Raw genomic sequence first — 19,209 nt, forward strand, 5'->3', positions numbered from 1 at the left:
TTCAGGACTCCTGATTTTGTTTGTTTTTTCTGACATGGGGTGTCAAAAACCAAGGCGCACGCGGAAGCTAAACGTAGAAATAACTTGGTATGGCCTAAGATTTTTTATTCTCAAATACATGTAATTTTAACATTACACAAAACAGATTTTTTCTCTTATATAAACATTTTTAACATAAACTTCAATACATTCAATTAAATGAAAAATGCGATTCTGATCCAATTTGACATCTCTAAATGGGACATTATATTTCTTTTTTTTAAATATACACATATCTACATGTACACAAGTACATGTATTTCATATCAACATAATATCTAAATGCTAAAAAAAACATACAAAGGAAAACAGATTTTAATCTACTTTGATTTCATCTACCATGACAAAAACACATGATTGTGACTACATTATTTACAACAACTGGCAATAAAATGGATTTACTTGTAAAAATACATAGTTATCATATGAAACTAAAATTTTCTTAATCCTTTCAAGAAAATGATTTGAAGAATTTATAATGGCATAAAAAGCAGAGAAAAATTACAGAAATGAAGCTATTGACAGTAAATAAAATATACATTTGATTTGTGTACAAGTTTTACAGAGCACTACCTAACTGCTATCAACAGTTTTAATGCCATTTACATATTTATATTTGTGAACAACATATAATATTGCCTAACAACATGCAATGTCATGCACTCAAAAAGATAACCAGTTCTCTATAGAAATGAACTAGAAATAACAATACATTTGAATTCTATGATAAAACCCTTCAATGTTTGGATTACTTAATAGCAGCTTTCTCTTCTAATGATGTAAAACAGTCGCAATACAATCATCAAATCATCAACCTCAAGTTGTCTTTGTAAATACTAATTACTAAATATATCATGTTCTGTCTAAAATAAAATCTTTCTTAAGTATAGACAGTAAAATGAATAAAGTTAGATTTAAGAGACTAAAATCACATTTTTAAATAAAAACACATCAACAATTCGTGTAAAAGGAAAGATGTAAAAGAACCCTTTCTTTCTAAAAGTGATTTTTAAAATGCAAATGACAAACAACAATGTAAATCACTTCAACGACTTCTCAAACAACATTGACATACTACACTTCTCATTTACGTTACACTTATTATCACACACGCACACACATGTATATCACAAATGCCCAGACCGCTGTCAAAGTCATTCCCACTGAAGTACACAAGTCTGAAAGCCCAGCATCAATCATACATGTTCTACATGTACTTTAAGTTCACTAACAGATTGCAGTCATACCAAAGTCATGGCCACTTATAAGTGTTTTTTGGGTAATTTTTGGTATCAGATTTTCATGTCTTCGGACTTTGCCAGATTATCCAGTGATTTCTTAATGCGCAGAGTTGTCAATCGAGCGGCAGGATTGTGATACCAACATTCTCTCATCAACCGTGACATGACTTTTAAACTCTGAAATAGAAAAGGACAGTCGATATGAAGATGACTCATAGTGATTTCCCATGTATTTTAAAAAACATATTACATTTTTTGGATATAGCAAATAACATTTATAACCAATCGAGTATGATCCTTGACATTTCTTTGTGTGTTTTACTTTATCTTAATATACATGTATTTACATTTCCAATGTCTTTGTCTGAGATAAAATGACAAATAGTTAATGTACTTTATTTCAACATATATGTACTGGTTCACTGATAGGCGCAGTTAAAAAAAATCATGTGCGGGGCGGGACAAATAGAGACAAGAAATGGAGCTTGTAACAAGTGGATTTGCAGAATCAAGAGCATGTAAATATAAGGAATAAATGTCAATATTTTAAATTTCATTACGATGATCAATCAAGTGACTTGCGTGATAATTTTATGCATAAAAGCCTTCGACATTTATGCAAATTATCACACAAGCCACTCGATTGATCACATCATGAAATAAGAAAAAATAGACATTTATTCCTTGAGTTGAGATTCTGAATTTTTTATTACTATATCATACATAAACAAAAATTCAGAATCATTAATTCTGTACAAACTAAAAAAAAAACTTCTTGTAATTCTTTTTCTTAATACTGAAATGATTAAAGATGAAATCTGATTGGTTAATGTCATATGTAACCTCTGACCTCTACAGTCTGCCATCTGTTGGGAATCCCTGGCCTCTGGCGGTCGTCACACACCACCTTCTTCATGTCCTCAAGACTGGGATCCGAGGGCACAATATCATAAAATGGCAACTGATAGTCCTCTACTATACCTACAATACATACAGGTAAAAGTAAGACACTTCTTCCTTATTGTTATTAAATTTACATCTATATTCACCTTATTAAATGTATCAATGAAAAGTGAATATAAAATGGTCCTCGTGGAAGAAAAATTTGAGCAATACAGAAATCTCACATCATTATTGAGAGTAGATACTTGTAATGACAGTGCAAAGTTTGACTCAAAGTCCTTTTGGAGTCTGATCAAAGTAAGAAGGACAACCATAATTATCTTTACATTGGCTATATAAGAAAATTAAAGTTTCCAAACTTTAACACTACATACGACTAATATAAATCTTAATCCTGGGATAACATACGAAAGTCCAGTCCATAGGAAAATACCTTTTAAACAGATTTGACTAACCATTTTGTATAAAAGTACAATGAAAATAAATCTATCTTAGAGTCATACCTCCTACTGAACATCGACGAGTGAGTTCCCATAGCACCAGTCCAAACGAATACACATCAGCTCTCTTGAAGGAATCAAACTGATTCATGTTGATCGTATCATTTAAAACCTCCGGGGCCATGTAACGCTTGGTCCCCACCCTGTTATTTGGAGCAATATCCACTGCATCCGTTACAGGGTCATGTCGGACAGCCAAACCTACATAAGACAATTATGAGTTTTCTAATACATAATTTATAAATCACTCTTAAAAGAATAATTTAAGATAAAGCTGACAGCCTGAAATAATCTTCTAATACCAAATGCAATTTCTCCATTTTATCCCCTCAAAATACAATGAAATAAAATAATAAAAAGTACGGTATACTGTAATTTTAAGGAAGTCCTTCATTTTTAAATTATATGGACTCTTAAGTGTATATTTATTTCTAAAATTATTTTGTCAAATTCTTACAGATCATCAGTTCTTTTCAGTAGGTCTGCTTCAATTTCACCATTATCCCATATGATTTTCTTTTCAATTCTTTTCTCCACTTGTTACGCAGAGAAGCTTCCATTAGTTACTTACCCAGATCTGCTATGCAACAACTGACCCCATCATTCCTGACCAGAATGTTTTTACTTTTCAAGTCTCTGTGTGCAATAGCTGGTTTCCCAGCATGAACTGAAAAAGAGAATATACATGTAGGTCATCTTAAAATAAAGCTTAATATTTTCAATTAATATTTTCAACAATCTTTAAGTAATGCTGAACAGTTTTACCAGAGATGGTGAAAACTTGTACACGAAGCTGTGATTTTGGTTATCAAGATTTTTTTTATTAAACAAAAACCTTGTAAAGAGACTATTAATAGTTTAAAATGCAGTCTATAGCTCACTTGGGCTCGGAAATTAATATTTTAAATTATAAATACTTAAATGTACAGTCATTTGATTGTTTTTTTCTTTGTTTAAATAAAGAAATTTTGTTGCTTCTATAAAATTTAAAGGTATAACAAGAGGCCCATGGGCCACATCACTCACCTGAGCACTAAGGGTAGGAAAAAGTAGAAAATGGCTTTTTATTGTAAAGTTTAAATCCAAAAGTAGTCCCATGACCAATCATGGATTTGCTATTTTTTAGAAAATGATTTTTTAAGAATTTTCCTATATATATCTTAAAAACTTTGGTCGGCCATTTTAGCCCCGCCCTACCCCTGGGGTCATGATTTGAACAAACTTGAATCTACACTACCTGAGCATGCTTCCATATAAATATGATGAATTATGGCTTTGTCATTCTTGAGAAGAAGATGTTTAAAGAATTTTCATATATATTTCTATGTAAAACTTTGGTCGGCCATTTTGGCCCCGCCCTATCCCCGGGGGTCATGATTTGAACAAACTTGAAACTACACTACCTGAGCATGCTTCCATATATATATATATGATGAATTATGGCTTCGTCATTCTTGAGAAGATTTTTAAAGAATTTTCCTATATATTTCTATGTAAAACATTGGTCGGCCATTTTGGCCCCGCCCTACCCCCCGGGGTCATGATTTGAACAAACTTGAATCTACACTACCTGAGAATGCTTCCATATAAATATGATGAATTATAGCTTTGTCATTCTTGAGAAGAAGATTTTTAAAGAATTTTCCTATATATTTCTATGTAAAACTTTGGTCGGCCATTTTGGCCCTGCCCTACCCCCGGGGGTAATGATTTGAACAAACTTGAATCTACACTACCTGAGGATGTTTCCCTATAAGTTTCATCTTTCCTGGCACAGTGGTTCTTGAGAAGAAGATTTTTAAAATATGCCACCAAATTTTCATTAATTCCCAATTATCTCCCCTTGAATGAGGGCGTGGCCCCTCATTTGAACAAACTTGAATCCCCTTCACCCAAGGATACTTTGTGGCAAGTTTGGTTGAAATTGGCCTAGCGATTCTTGAGAAGAAGTCGAATATTGTGAAAAGTTTACAGACAGACAGCTAGACAGACAGACGGACGCTGGACAAAATGTGATCAGAAAAGCTCACTTGAGCTTTTAGCTCAGGTGAGCTAAAAAGGAGCATGGACACAGTTTCAGCTTATAATTTTCAAATTTATTTTTCCGTTTTCACAAATATTTAAGGTATTACAAAACACCCCTGGATTCTATTTTTACTAATTTCTTAAAAAATACTGGAGAAAAAAAAGAATACTATTACTACATTCACAGCAATGAATGACCCCTGTAAGAAAAATAACAAGTTTTGGCATGGTTGCATCATATTTTGTGAAAAAATTAGAGAATCCTATATGTTGGTCACTTGGGAGTTTACATTTTGGAATGTGTTTACACTTTCAAAGTGCAATAAACAAGCATGTAACAGTCTGATATAAAATGCAATGTAACTTTTGTTCAATAAATAGTACAGGGCTGATATTTGGACACATATATAAGGAGTCTCCGTTCTTTGTGTACTATAAAGGTCAATGTCATATCAGGAGGTCAAAGGTCAAATATTGTGACGTCATCTACTGAATCTTTAATATTTTTTGCCATTTAATTTTTTTAATCGCCAAAATATCAGAAACTACCGGTTCAATTTTCTTTATTTTTACACATTTTATTCTGGGACCCATTTTAATCATTCTGTTAATTTTTTGCAAAAATTGAATCATATTTTTTTTAAAGAAAACTTAAAGTGTAGGATATTTACATGTGAATGTTCAATTCGGATGCTATGTATGTTCTATTTTTACTTAATATTTTTATCAAATGGTCCAGTATCAATATGACTTACTAATTTAAAGTAACAAAAAGGTTATCTTTATCAGAATTATGACACAAACTTGCAATAGATCAATTGATAATTCTAAAATAAGGCTCATTCTTAAGTCGAGTGTCTGATTTCACAATCTTCTAACAGGGGTCTGATAGGCCATATTTCAGACAATGTGGGCAAAATATGAGCGGTTGAATTTCTTTCATATTATATATTAAGAGAGATTTTGTATCCTAGAACAAAATATCAAAGTTTCAGAAAAATTGAATTTGAGGAAAAATTTGGCCTATCTATTGTGTCCTACCTTAAGAAAGGTCTTTCTAATGATCATCAAAATTTGAACTTCACAGTTGTCGAGATACAAGAGAGATTTATAGCTCCAAACCTTTGTTATGTAAACAGGGTCTGTTTCATGTTTTTGTTTACATAGGTTAATATACTAATATACATGTATGTTCGTTCAAAGCATATAATTTCAAGGAAGAAGTTAATTCTAAACACGATTCAACAGTTTCTCGTGATTTACTGAATTTCATTGTGTTATAAATATGATATTTTCAATATGTAAAATAAAAACAAGGCACAAGCCTTGTTTACATAATTAAGAACTTTAAGTTCTGTATCTCGTATGTTAATCAACAAATGATGTTCAGTTTTTTGTTGATCATTAGATAATACCTCAGTAAGGAATTGTAAACATTAAAATTGGTTTTAAAAAATCAGTTGAAACTGTGTCCATGCCCCTTTAAGATTTAAAGAATATTTTAAACGGGTTAATTAAAAAGTTTCTCTGATTGTAAAAATTATCCCATCTAGAGATTTTCTATGTTTACAGTATCTATTCTTAATATACATGTATAAGTTTTAACATTACACTGTACTATACTTACTTTCTGTGCCCACAATATCCATGTGGAGATGCGCAAGCCCACATGCAGCAGACATAGCCAGTCTGATCATCTGTGTGGTGGACAACACTGTTCTGTTTAGGTAATCAAACAAAGAACCATTGGCGTGGTAATCTGTTATCAACCATAACTGGGTCCATGTGCCATTATCTGCAATAAGTTAAAAGAACATGCTGATATTTCATAATGCATAGAAACCATAGATAATGTACATATAGTAAGATGTTACAGTGAATTCATTTTAATATAATAAAGCTATTTTTTCAATTTTAGAATTTAAATTTATATACTGCAAGACTTTCAAATCGATGAAAACAGAGATATAATTCTTCAGATATACTTGTTCCAAGACATGCATGTCAATAAATGTGACAATGCTGTCATGAAAAACATAGTCAGGATTTAATAATGGATTCAACAGTCTAGTCTGAATTATTTATTTTCATGGTTACAGAGAGGATTTAAATATTTAATATTTAAAATTACTTTGTTTTATTTTTACTAAGCCAACTATAAAATTTATTTAAATGCTGTGTTACCACACAGATATATACATGGAGAAAGGCATGTTATTGAGACATGAAGGAAACAGATAAAATGACATAGGGCAGCAAAAATTCAAATACTGAATGTTTTTCAGTTTGTGAATGATAATGGTGTTTAGATCAAACAGATTTGCTCAAGCTTATATTTTTCCATAGAGTATACTAGCAATTTTGCCTACACGACAAGTTACATTATTTACATAAATCATAAGCTTGTGCTGAATGGAGAATAAGAGAACCCTATGAAAGAAATCTTTAAAGGCCCCAGTTGTAAGAATGAGTTTCTTGGTATTTAATCGTCAACTAAAAAAAATAAGCATAATCAGTGTAATGATACCCTTGTTATCTGCTGCAATGAATCCCAAAATATTTTCATGCCTAAGCATGACTGTCTGATAAATCTCGGCCTCTCGTATCCATGATCTCTCCTCGCGAGAAGAGAAGATTTTTACGGCTACGTTTTCTGCCCTCCAGCGCCCTCGCCAAACTTCACCGTAACGACCCTTTCCAATGATCTCCACCAACTGAATTTGTCTGGCAATGGTTCTCTGGACAAGTAGGGGAAGGCCTGAAAAGCAACATTGCAAAAATATTACATACAGCTGTAGGTCATAAATGTATGCCATCTTTGATTGAAGCAGGGTGTTCATTGTTCTTGAATGTCTTAGATCATAACGGCTATATATATATAATTTCAAAAAGATGAACATCTTAACATTTAATATTTATAGTTATCTGCCTTGAATGCCATTTATTGAAATATAGTAATTTCAAAGTTATCTGAACCAAAGCCTAAATAATCCATGAATACTCTCAGAGTGTTTACCTGAACCCGTGCTAAATACATGTACTCCATTAACATTTTTCTCTCAGAAAGTTTACCTGAACCAGAGCTAAATACTCCATTAACATTTTCTCTCAGAGTGTTTACCTAAACCAGAGCTTCATGTAAATACTTCATTTGCGTTTCTCTCATAGTGTTTACCTGAACCAGAGCCTGAATACTCCATGATCATTTCTCTCAGTGTGTCTGTGTTTTGGCCAGGTTGCATGAAGGGCTGGGTCTCACTTGGTCCATCTATCATGGCTTTGGGGGAGAGACAGTAGCCCTGATGCTGGCACTGGCGATAGGAGAGGAAACATATGACAAATAAGATGGAGACCACAATTACCGGCCCCGCTATCAGAGAGACTAACTCCCACGTCCCAAAGGTCAGCCTGGGTTCAGGGTTCTCTGAAAAGGTCAGAAAGGTCAATGATATTTTTCATATCTTTAGGAATGTTTTCTAATTGAATGAAATTATGCTGAGTCAGTCATGTTTATTAACACTTAACATATTTTTCTCCTCATGTTTATCATGACTATAATTAAAAACCAAATATCTTCTATTGTTATTGAAATGTAATAATTGATGCAAAAAGCAGGAGGAAGGTGTGTGCATTTTATCATAAGGAGATACACATATACTGTGAGCATGATTTTGTGCACATGTGTAGAGCAGCTTTGCAGAAACTTGTATTTTTTCTATTACAAATAAAGAAGCAGAAGTACTTGAGAGGATAAAATTTCTCAGACCAATGTAATGACTTGATTTTGGAGACAAACAAAATTTCACGGTTTGAATTATTTTGAGAGGACTATTTTCTGGAAAACTTTGTTCAAAGAGTTCGTTGGAGAATCTTATCCATGAAATTTAATCTCCACAAACATTTTTGCTCTCAGAGTTTTTATTTCCCCACTTTCCAAATAATTCCTAAAAACAGAAGAGAAAAAAATTGAAATATTATAACATGGCTTAATGTCGCTTTTGCACAAATATTCACTTTCCTACATCATGTACATTTAAAAATGCATAAATAAACACTATATTATTAATAAGACAACTAATTTGAACAGAAACAAAAAAGTATACCGGTACTTGTATGTTGAAATACATCTCATTTACCAAAAAAAGAAAATAAATTATTAGCACGGACCTACAATGCATGCATCCCCAGGTACTGAATATCATTAGTTTAAAAAAGATTTTTCCCCTTTGTATTCCCATGAAAAATAGTGACTTTGACCACATATCGTGACCCTATCCCAACTTTAAGAGGTTGATCTTGAAAATTATAGAGGTTTCAAAAATGTGTCATGTTTATAGATGGATTGATAGAAGAATGAAGATGGATACCAGACAACAACAGGTATCATCAGTAAAGCTCCCTTCAATGACTTGAGCTAACAACTCAGGTATGCTTAACCCACCCCCTTCATTTCCATGTGTACTTGTTCATTACCTCCAGCCTCCAGTAATAAGGAAGTTAATTTTTTTCGTCCTTACCTCTGAACGTGGGAGTATGGGTTGTGGGTGGGGCAAATGTAGGTCGCAGAAGTTTATTGCAGTAATCTTCATCATTACAGCAGAGTTTACTGGAGGAATCTCCACGGAGTTTGGTATTCAAACAATCCAAGATGTCATGGTTTGGAATACGTGGAAGATTATCACTTTCAATGCTACACCTATTAAAAATAATCACTTAAAATCAAAAATGCACAGCATCATCTTTACAGCATTAAAAACATATCCAATCAAATTTTTCCTTCAACTCAAACCAATGTAATCACTTTTGTAGGTAAGTTTCACTTTTAAATTTTTACTACCAAGTTAATGTTCATCTGGTTAAAAACTCATTGTAAAAATACTACAAATAACTAAACATTTTAATATGTTGGGATAAATTTTCCTTGCCAATTGATATTTCCCAGGTTCCTGGGGACATCATTTCTAGTGAAAATGTTAAATACAGAAAAATCTATGAATACAATGTATGAAGAACAGATACATCAATAGATATAATTTGTTGGGTTGTAAATATGTTAGAATCAGAATGGGTGACCATTTAGATCTGAAAATTGGTCCCCCATGAACAATGATGATTCAACAATATTAACTGCAACCTTGTTCTAAGTCCCAGCTAACTTGGAACTGGACCAATCAAACATAATATGAAAGACAGAATAATGAACTCACCTTTATTTTTAAATATTAACAGATCACACAAAACCTATTTGATATTTAAGGAAGAAACATTCATACAAAAAATAATAATTGCATTAAAATAAAGATACATCTTTCAAAATCATTTTAAAAATTTTTTTTTCAAGAATATTATTATCGTACAACTACTGTAAACCAACTTTTATTCGCGACGACTTTATTTCGCGATTTACCGGGGATAAACTAGTTCGCGACGATTAATTTTCGCGATAAAGCCTACTAAGGTTACTTTTTAATAGACACATAGACTTTAAGAACCGGTTCGGGGCGAGAAATATTCGCGATGACGAGGCTCTCGCGAACTTCGCGAAAATTTCTCGCACGCGAATAAAAGTTGGTTTACAGTATTTTGGAATTTTTTTTTAAAATAGTGCTTTGACCTGCAGCAGGACTTTTGGGGGGGGGGGGAAGGAGGTTGTGAACATGTGAAAGCTAAGCTGTGAAGGCTATCAAAACCCATCATTGTAATGACAATCTAATATTCATCACTTAAGATAATACCTGTGTACCCTGAATCCCACCTAGTTACAAATTCATTTATTCATTTTTTTACCCTATTATCTCAGAATGAAAATTAAGTTCCTGTCAGTAGAAATGGCAAGTTTACAACAATGTGTTCAATGTACTCACATGTAATTTGAACATGATAAGTCAATATTGTCTTGTAAATAACTGTAATTGTCTTCCTCAAAATGAATATTCAGTGAACTTCCAGTACCAGATTAATTCTAAGAACACTACACTCGAGTCTGACAGCCTGATTGGCATAAATGGGTTGATGTGTGCAGACATTCTGTTGACAAAATAATGTCCCTCTGGATACTTAGACCAGAGAGACCCAGACAGTGCAGTGGTGTTTATGATTATATTTTGTTGTTTTATTATGAATTCTAATGTTGTAAAACTGTACCATGAACAATATATGTAGCTAATGTTGGTTTCAGTTCCATGTTACAGAAGTCTGTTTGACAGCATTCAACATTACTTATGTTTAACTGTTTGCCTTTCCTGTGACAAACTCTTGGTAGGGTTTGACCAGGAAAAAGTAAGCTTGGAGAGAAATCATAACAACTGAAAAAAATTCAAACAGTGAAAGTATTTGAAAAAAATATGTAATGCCTTGATGCTAATGTAAAAAAAAAAAGTTTAAAATCACAATTCAATATTGATGAAATGTTTGTGTGTGGTTGTTGCATATTTATGGTTTTTGAATGTAATCTGTATTGAAGTGGTACCTTTTTTTTTACATAGAGATCTTGGAGATTTCTCCAAGTCATAAAAGAATGACTGCACTTAAGCTATGAGAGTTGGATTCCGATGTTTTGCGCAAAATAAAATCCCAAAATTCATTCAATTTATGTTTTATAGATATTAAACAATATCTTAAGAGCAGGTTTTGGTATATTATATAACATGAAAGTATTAAACAATGCCGAGCGACACTAGCTTTTGAGACGGGGGTCTAATAGTTTTGTCTCATTTCTATTGTTATTCATATGCATACCAGTTTTCAACGACTTTGTTTACATCGAGTCGTAACTTGGCCATTTTTCTTATTTGCACAGAATGTATTCTAACTTAAACTTATACATACCCAAAGGACAATGTTGGCCAAGTTGCGGCTCATATCTAATTTAAAAAAAAATGTCCCCAAACTAGGGTTGAGATAGCTACTAAATTAACCGGTCACCGTACATCAACGATTGATATTATAATCACCTTAATCACGTGACATTCTGCTGTTCGATACGCTAACGCTTTCATTGAACATTGCATTGTGTTTAAGTCTCTGTTGTGACAGTATCTATCGTACTTCCAAATTCAAACTATCGGATATTTTATTGAAGATAACATGTCTCTTATTTAACTTTATGCTTTACATTAAGGATGTTTTGAAAGAATTCTGGTATTGACAGTGTCAATAGTAAGTACATATGTATAGGCTTATGTCGCCTCTGTATTATGGTCTGTAGAGCGAGACATCTACCCTATCCCTTAACATTAGAATCATGTAATAATTGTGCACCATAAAATCAACAAGATCTCTCTCTTCTCCATTTAAATTCGTAGTGCGAAAAAATCATACGTGCTAATGTTTACATTCCACAACCATGCGGTTTAAATGACTCCGCCTATTTGCGGATACCTTAGATTCGAAAGTGGTCCTGTTCAAATTTCCGGAATTTAAGGCTTTTACATGTTCTTTTCAATTACATTTTCTGTAATTATAGAAATATGTATGACAAAAAATTCTATAAATAAATATCAAAAGCATATGCTTGCATATTAATCATAGATTAATTTAGCAATATATTGTAATGTTGAGCTGAAAATGGGTATCCGAAAAGGTTCCAACTCTCATAGCTTAAACGCAGTCATTCTTTTACAGCAATTATCAAAATTTTAGTAAATCTCAAGTTGCATTTCTTCTTGGATTTTAACATGATTATAAACATTAAAGCCGACTAAAGACTAAAGAAATGGTATTTTTGTTTATTTATTTATTATTAATTTTTTTGCGAAAAAGTGCATTAAGAAATAAAACTTAAAATTGGAAAAAACTAAGAAAATGATCAAAACACATCACCTTCACCATCTTCACATTTTGACTAATTTTGTCTTTTGGGTACATACCTGTATCTTATCTTTTCTGTCCCATCTGTTCTTATTGACCTAATAGTGAGACACACCCCATCCGTTTCACATGTCTGGTTGGTGTGAATACATTCTGCGCAGTAGCACTTCAAGCCTGCAAAAGTATCAACATGGATTCAAAATGTTTAAAACTGCTCATATGGAATATTGCAATGTATATTCAAGATACCAGAATATGTTTATGCTATTTGCTAGATCAGCATGCTACTTTTACAATTTTTGTTTTAGTTTACTCTTCATTATATTTGCTACACGGTAGTAGAATTCCAAGACATTTAAAAGAAAATTTGATAAAATTCAGGATCAATGTACTAGAAAGTAATCCAGACCACACAGTTAAGTTTGATTAATTTAACTGTGTTTAGGGACAAGCCCTCACAACTTGATCATATTGACCATGTATGTGTTTCAACGATATGCACATTGTATCATCATTTCAGAAACGTGATACTGGAAGTGTTTTTTACTTTACAATTAAAGTTTTTAAAATCCAAACAAAATGTCTGCCGATTCCGAATCTATTAAGTGTGCACATGGTGGAATTTCTGTAGTAATTGAACGAGTAATAAAAGTGTTCCTTTCCAAAATATACAATAAATTGCTCTTATACACATGAAGTTATACCTTTCCCATGTGATTATATGGAACAAAAGAAACAATTTTCTGCTTTACATTGTTGTATAGTATACAATTATGGACTCCTGTGTAGGTCGATATGTGGTTATAAGAACTCATGGCAATTGATATTGACCGAAGACACAGAAAATGATAGCGATCTCGCAGGCTCGGTCATTATCATTTTCTGTGTCTGAGGTCAATATTAATTGCCGGAAGTCCTTATAACCATATATTGACCATTCACTGAAGTCCATAATAGTTATATTAAATAATCACTCAAAGTGAATGCAGACACAGTTCTAACTATTAAAACAGACTTGCTGTCATTACGTCACAATGGTTAAAAACAAACTTCTTATATTATGACGTCACGTTCTCAGTGTTTTCCCTTTATTTCAAAGTAAAGGGTTAGTGATAAGTTGTAACAGGCTAGGGGCTGAGGTTTATAAACAAAATCTTAGTGGACCTAACAGCAAGTTTTTATTTCAAAGCGGCATTTTTGTCAATTGAAGCGGTCAATTTGGCCGGTAGCCGGTTCTTAGGGAAAACACTGCGTTCTACATAACTTCAGTGCAACTGAATGCTGTGTCGTGCAATATCATTTTCTGCCGACGCACTTTCGCATCAATACCACAAAAAGGGGAATATCACATGACGTCCTTTTAGCCAATGAAAATTACGAAAATAATCTTCTTCTATAATATTCAATTGTATCGTGATACACATGTGTGAAATCCAGTCAAAGCGCCCCCTAATAAAACCAACCCCGTCAAAGCGTCCCCTGATTTTGGTCAAAGTGTCCCCTTAATTTGGTCAAAGCGTCTCCTAATTTTGGTCAAAGCGCCCCTTATAGAATTTTACAGTAAAATGATGTTACAAGACCACCCAAAATATTGGTTAAAGCGTCCCCTGATTTTGGTCAAAGCGCCCCTTATAGTAAAATGATGTTACAAAACCGCCCCCAAATATTGGTCAAAGCGTCCCCTGATTTGGTCAAAGCTTATCATTGTTTGGCAGTTAATTCTATAGGGGGCGCTTTGACCAAAATCAGGGGACATTTTGACCATTGCTTTGGGATTGACTCGAAACGTTTTTTTTCCCTGTAAAAGTATATTAGGGGTTGCTTTGACCAAATCCAGGGGACGCTTCAGAGCTCCAGATAAGGAGCGTATTTGCAGAAATACGCATTAAATTTTATAAAATACGCATTGAAAATTAAAATAGAGCGTACAATTACGCATTAGCAATCATAGATACGCAATACACCACGAAAGTACTGCGTACAAGTTGAAGAATACATGTACGACTTACTTAATGATACCAATAGAGGTTAACACAGTGTTTGATTTTTCTGAAAACGAAGTACAAATTTAAAAACCTTTTAGTGACCAGGAATATTCTAGTAATGACGACGACGATCTCCATTTCGGGAGGAAGAATCGGAGATATAGATTAAAATCAATTTCTGGGTAGAAATTAAGACTATGCACTAGGCATAACTTTTTTTTATTATGGGTTCATAGCCAATTTTTCATCTCTCTCAACTTGCCATATTAACGAAGATTCTCTGGGTTTACTCTTGGTACGATATCTTGAATGAAGGGAAAGTTATATGTGTCGGTGACTCTATGGTACAGTGAACCTTGACCTACTGTGTCTTCCTTGTCAAAAAAGAATGCTCCCCAATCTTAGCAAAAAGTTTTGTTCGTATTTACAAAACTTATTTAAATAAATGCAGAAACTGACCTTGGAAGTTTTTTCCTTCTTCAAAAACTCGTACTTCGATTACAAGCTCCAAATAAAGGTCAAAACATTTCTATATAAACAAAATACTCTGCAAACATTTTGCTGAAAATCAAAATCTGCATTGATTTGAAAATCAGGGAGTAAATACACTTTGGGGTAAAAAATTATCTGGAGCTCTGCGCTTTGACCATTTCTTGGGGGCAATAAAGATTGTTTCTATAAATATATTTTTTTCTGTAAAAATATATAATTGTTAGGGGGAGCTTTGACCAAAACAGGGGACGCTTTGACCAATATTTGGGGGCGGCATTTTTTCTATAAAAATATGTTAGGGGGCGCTTTGACCAATATTTGGGGGCGGTATTTTTTCTATAAAAATATGTTAGGGGGTGCTTTGACCAAAATCGGGGGCGCTTTGACTAAAATCAGGGGACGCTTTGACTAAAATTAGGGGACACTTTGACCGGGACGTTTTTATTAGGGGGCGCTTTGACTGGCTCCCACATGTGTATGTGTCATAGTATCATCATACCTACATGTATCGTAATGTGACAATTCCCATGATACTAAAGCATACAGTTTGGGTACACGTTTGATTAATATCAGTGTCAAAATCATTGTTAAAATTATTCTGAAGTTGATTCTGAGAACACAGACAGATGATGCTTCATAATCCATTATCCTGCATTCCACATAGCCATGTCTTTTGGCCATACGATTCATTACAACAGAGGTAACAGAAAACAAGGCTTCCACTAAAAGATGTATTGAAATATAATTATTTTTGAAAATTTAAATCATTTAAGGTTTAAAGTAAAAGGCTCTATTGATATCAAAGAAGGGCAATTACAATGTCTGCACTCGAAGTCGAATGAAAGCCAAAGGGGTTGCTTGACTGCATGTAAAAACAAAATACGACGGCAATTAACTTGATATAGATAATAAAGAATATAAAAATATATTCTATACATACCTGTTGTGACATCGCTAAAAGTGATAGTAAGAAACAAACAGGCTAAAACATAATAAGATAACATTTTCGAGCACCTGTGTTTTGGTGCTACATTTTTTTTCTCAATGGCCGAACGGATATCATTACACGGTAAAATATAGTTCCCTAAATTAAATGATTATTTCGTAATTATGTACCATGTTTTATAATCAAGTCATGTTTTACTTTTAGCCAGTTATAATGAATAATAATCCAATAATATAAATCAAAAACTATATGTTTATTAACGTGCATTAAAGAAGACTTTCTCAGTTTCGGCTGACGCGTATGAATATAAAACATTAGTTTACTATTACATAATCGTTAAGGATTTTATTAAAGCACCTTGTGCTTTTTTGCTCTTTTAGATCTATAGATAGAAAAATAAATACAACGGAATTGATTTTTATTTTCATGATATTATCAATTTTTATTTAGATAGGCATAGTATTTTTTAAAAAAACAAATGAAAATTTTAATTTTGGGATAGGGAATCCATCCTCTCAACTTGATGCAAGAACCATTGTGCCAGAAAAGCTGAAACCTTTGTGGAGGCATCCTGAGGTAGGCCTAGTGTAAAGCTACAGAACAGAACATTTATATTTTTGTCTATTTTTGATCCCAGAACAGACAAGTATGAAATAATTACAATAATGATAAGGAAAAGATCAGTATGCCAATTATAGTACATCAACTGTTCCTTTCAACAATAATCTTGTACCGCTTCAGTTAAACTGGTAAAAGGAATACAACATATAGTTATAGTGTATGACTACATAACATATTATCATTTATGAATTTGCCCATAAAAATTAAATATCGATATTTTTGCCCAGCCCTATAATTTACCCTTTCTACTTTTTAAAAAAATCATCGTTATTTAGTTAATCATAATATATATATGGGTTAATCGTTAAATTTCAAAATCTGCAGGAAGTCCGAATTAAAGTACCCGCTATGCATTTTCTAATTGAAAATTGATCAACAACATAAACAATTAAGTATCACAGTTTTTACAATAAAAAAATTATCCAAGCATCTGGAGAAAATCGCATGTTTTTCATACCCATTCGGTACTTTAGTTATTCTGTTTATTAGTTCAATCGTTTTAAAATACAAAATGTACAAATGTTTATACTATCAAAGTAAAACATCACAGATCACTTCTAATTTCATATCACGCTAATCGCAGTACTGTTAACTAAAGGTATGTAATGATGAGTTATATAGATGGGCAGCGAGAAATTCTTCAGCATTGATTATAATTTTAGATGTTTTTAAAAAAATTAAAAAAAATGAGATAAGTTTTGACTGAGTATATTATTGGTCATTTTTAAACATGTAAAATGTTATTAGTTTTGACTGTGTATACTATTATTGGTATTTAAATGGTATAGCCTTGCACGTAGGCATACATCTCAAAGCCCCAGCGCGTTCCTGAAATATGCCTACGTGCAAGTCTGTGTGATTTACAGACCACAAACTTAAAAAAAAAAAATTCCTTATTTTAAACATTTTAAGCCTATAATAGGTTATTTTAAAATAGAATCAGCTGAGAATACGGAAGTCGTTGGTGTTAGGCACTCCTTTCGATCTCTGCTCTGCATGATATGGTTTATTCGTATTTTATCCCTAATATTGGAGTAGATTTAAAATGGGTTAATAACCTCTCCCCTGGACGGAAATAATTGATTTTCTCTTAATACAATACACAGGCATTTGGGGTATGGACCCCCCTTTCCATTTTTTTTCTTTTAAAATCTGGGGTCGAGTCACCTTTTTCCTATTTTTGTATTCTAATATGCACTTTTTATTATCAATAATGTAACTCTTTTGTCTCTATAAGTGTCACAGTTGTAATTAAATTATAATTATTATTGAATATTTGCTTTGATGCTTTGCGCAATATTAAGTACGTATTCTGATTGGCGCGCATAGCCAATCGAATACAACCGGTTTTGCTGGTATGTGAGAGCCATGTGCGAGTGTTTAGTTTTGTACAGGTGAATTTCTATTTTTAGCATTTCCTTTACGTATGACTGACCAGTGACCTTGGACCAATGGATTTCGTTATACTAAATTATATGCATGTTTTACTAACCCGTGCACTATATAAAGTAAGAAACCCGCCGAAATCCCGACTCAAAGCTCTACAGCCTTTACAGTAGTAGATCTCATATTAAGATAATCACAGATCGATTCAATCGATATACCATATAATATTTTTCTGACTTGATACTGGATGCCTGGTAAGATGTTCATTAATTTTGTAATTCATTTACTTGTTTAATTTATGTAACGATCTACTGGCAGTCGGTTAAATATCTATTAATTCTTACTTTTCGTAAATGTTGAAATGTCTTTTTGTTTCGTGTTTGTCTATGTGTATTGTTTTGTATGAGTGTTGTGAGAGTGAAGGTTTTTCTTTATATCCATTAATAAATTGATAAACGACCGAACCAGTTTTGTTTTTGAATCCTTCGAACAAGACCGTGACCCTGTGACATAAGCTGTTTTTAAAAATATCGTTTTCGACTGAAACATAAAAAAAGAGAGAGAAGGCTTGCAACTCTTTTCTCGTCATCCGTCTCACCTCCCATAAACTTCGCTCGATTATTTATCTAAACGAGAAGAAAACATGGGATATGCACACATTAAAAAAATGTTATACATTCCTCTTCCTTTTCATATTTCCATTTAATTTTTATGTGCCCCCGATTTGTAAATATTTCGATGAAATCATAAGTCATCTAACAAAGGACAATAAGTGCATGTCCATAGAAATTTTAGCAGATCTTTCTCAAAAGACCGCACATATATATTGCCGATGTGGAATTCAATTATCTTTTATATTTAGATATCAACCTCAGTGAACTTGTATGTTGAATATATAGGAATCATGTTTTTTAACGAAGTACATGTAATTTTGAAGATATACGTTAATTTGTGCAACTATTCCATTATTATTGAAGAAACAGTTGTCCATAAATTCAAAAATACTGCCCGATCTTTAATTTGTTGTGGGAATGGGAAATTGCGTTGAAAAATCGAATGTTTTGATGTTGTTGATGTTTGAAAAGTTTTTAGATGAGAAATATTTCTTTTTATGCTTTGTGGCAACGCACTTTGAAAAAATTACGCACTTTGAAAAAAATTTTCAAAGTGCGTTAAATTTGGGACCAACTCAAAGCACTCTGAAAAAATTTTTCGAAGTGCGTTAAGAGTCTACATCAATATATTTTACCATGGAGACACTT

General features: G+C 32.8%; 1 protein-coding gene across 1 annotated transcript; it reads right to left on the bottom strand.

The window, feature by feature from the left end:
• Positions 1–116: 116 nt before the first annotated feature.
• LOC134234394 (TGF-beta receptor type-1-like) lies at positions 117–16,064 on the bottom strand. The gene is made up of 10 exons (XM_062716455.1): positions 15,935–16,064; positions 12,577–12,691; positions 9,226–9,404; positions 7,884–8,132; positions 7,236–7,466; positions 6,336–6,503; positions 3,255–3,350; positions 2,687–2,884; positions 2,131–2,261; positions 117–1,457 (listed from the first exon to the last, which is right to left on the bottom strand). Exons 1-10 carry the CDS (start codon positions 15,996–15,998, stop codon positions 1,332–1,334), a joined length of 1,557 nt encoding a protein of 518 aa, XP_062572439.1. The 5' UTR covers positions 15,999–16,064; the 3' UTR covers positions 117–1,331.
• Between the last annotated feature and the right edge of the window lie 3,145 nt (positions 16,065–19,209).

The sequence above is a fragment of the Saccostrea cucullata genome, unplaced genomic scaffold, assembly GCF_032062105.1.
Source record: "Saccostrea cucullata isolate Sc308-1 unplaced genomic scaffold, CSIRO_AGI_Scuc_v1 ctg18, whole genome shotgun sequence".
Taxonomy (NCBI): domain Eukaryota; kingdom Metazoa; phylum Mollusca; class Bivalvia; order Ostreida; family Ostreidae; genus Saccostrea; species Saccostrea cuccullata.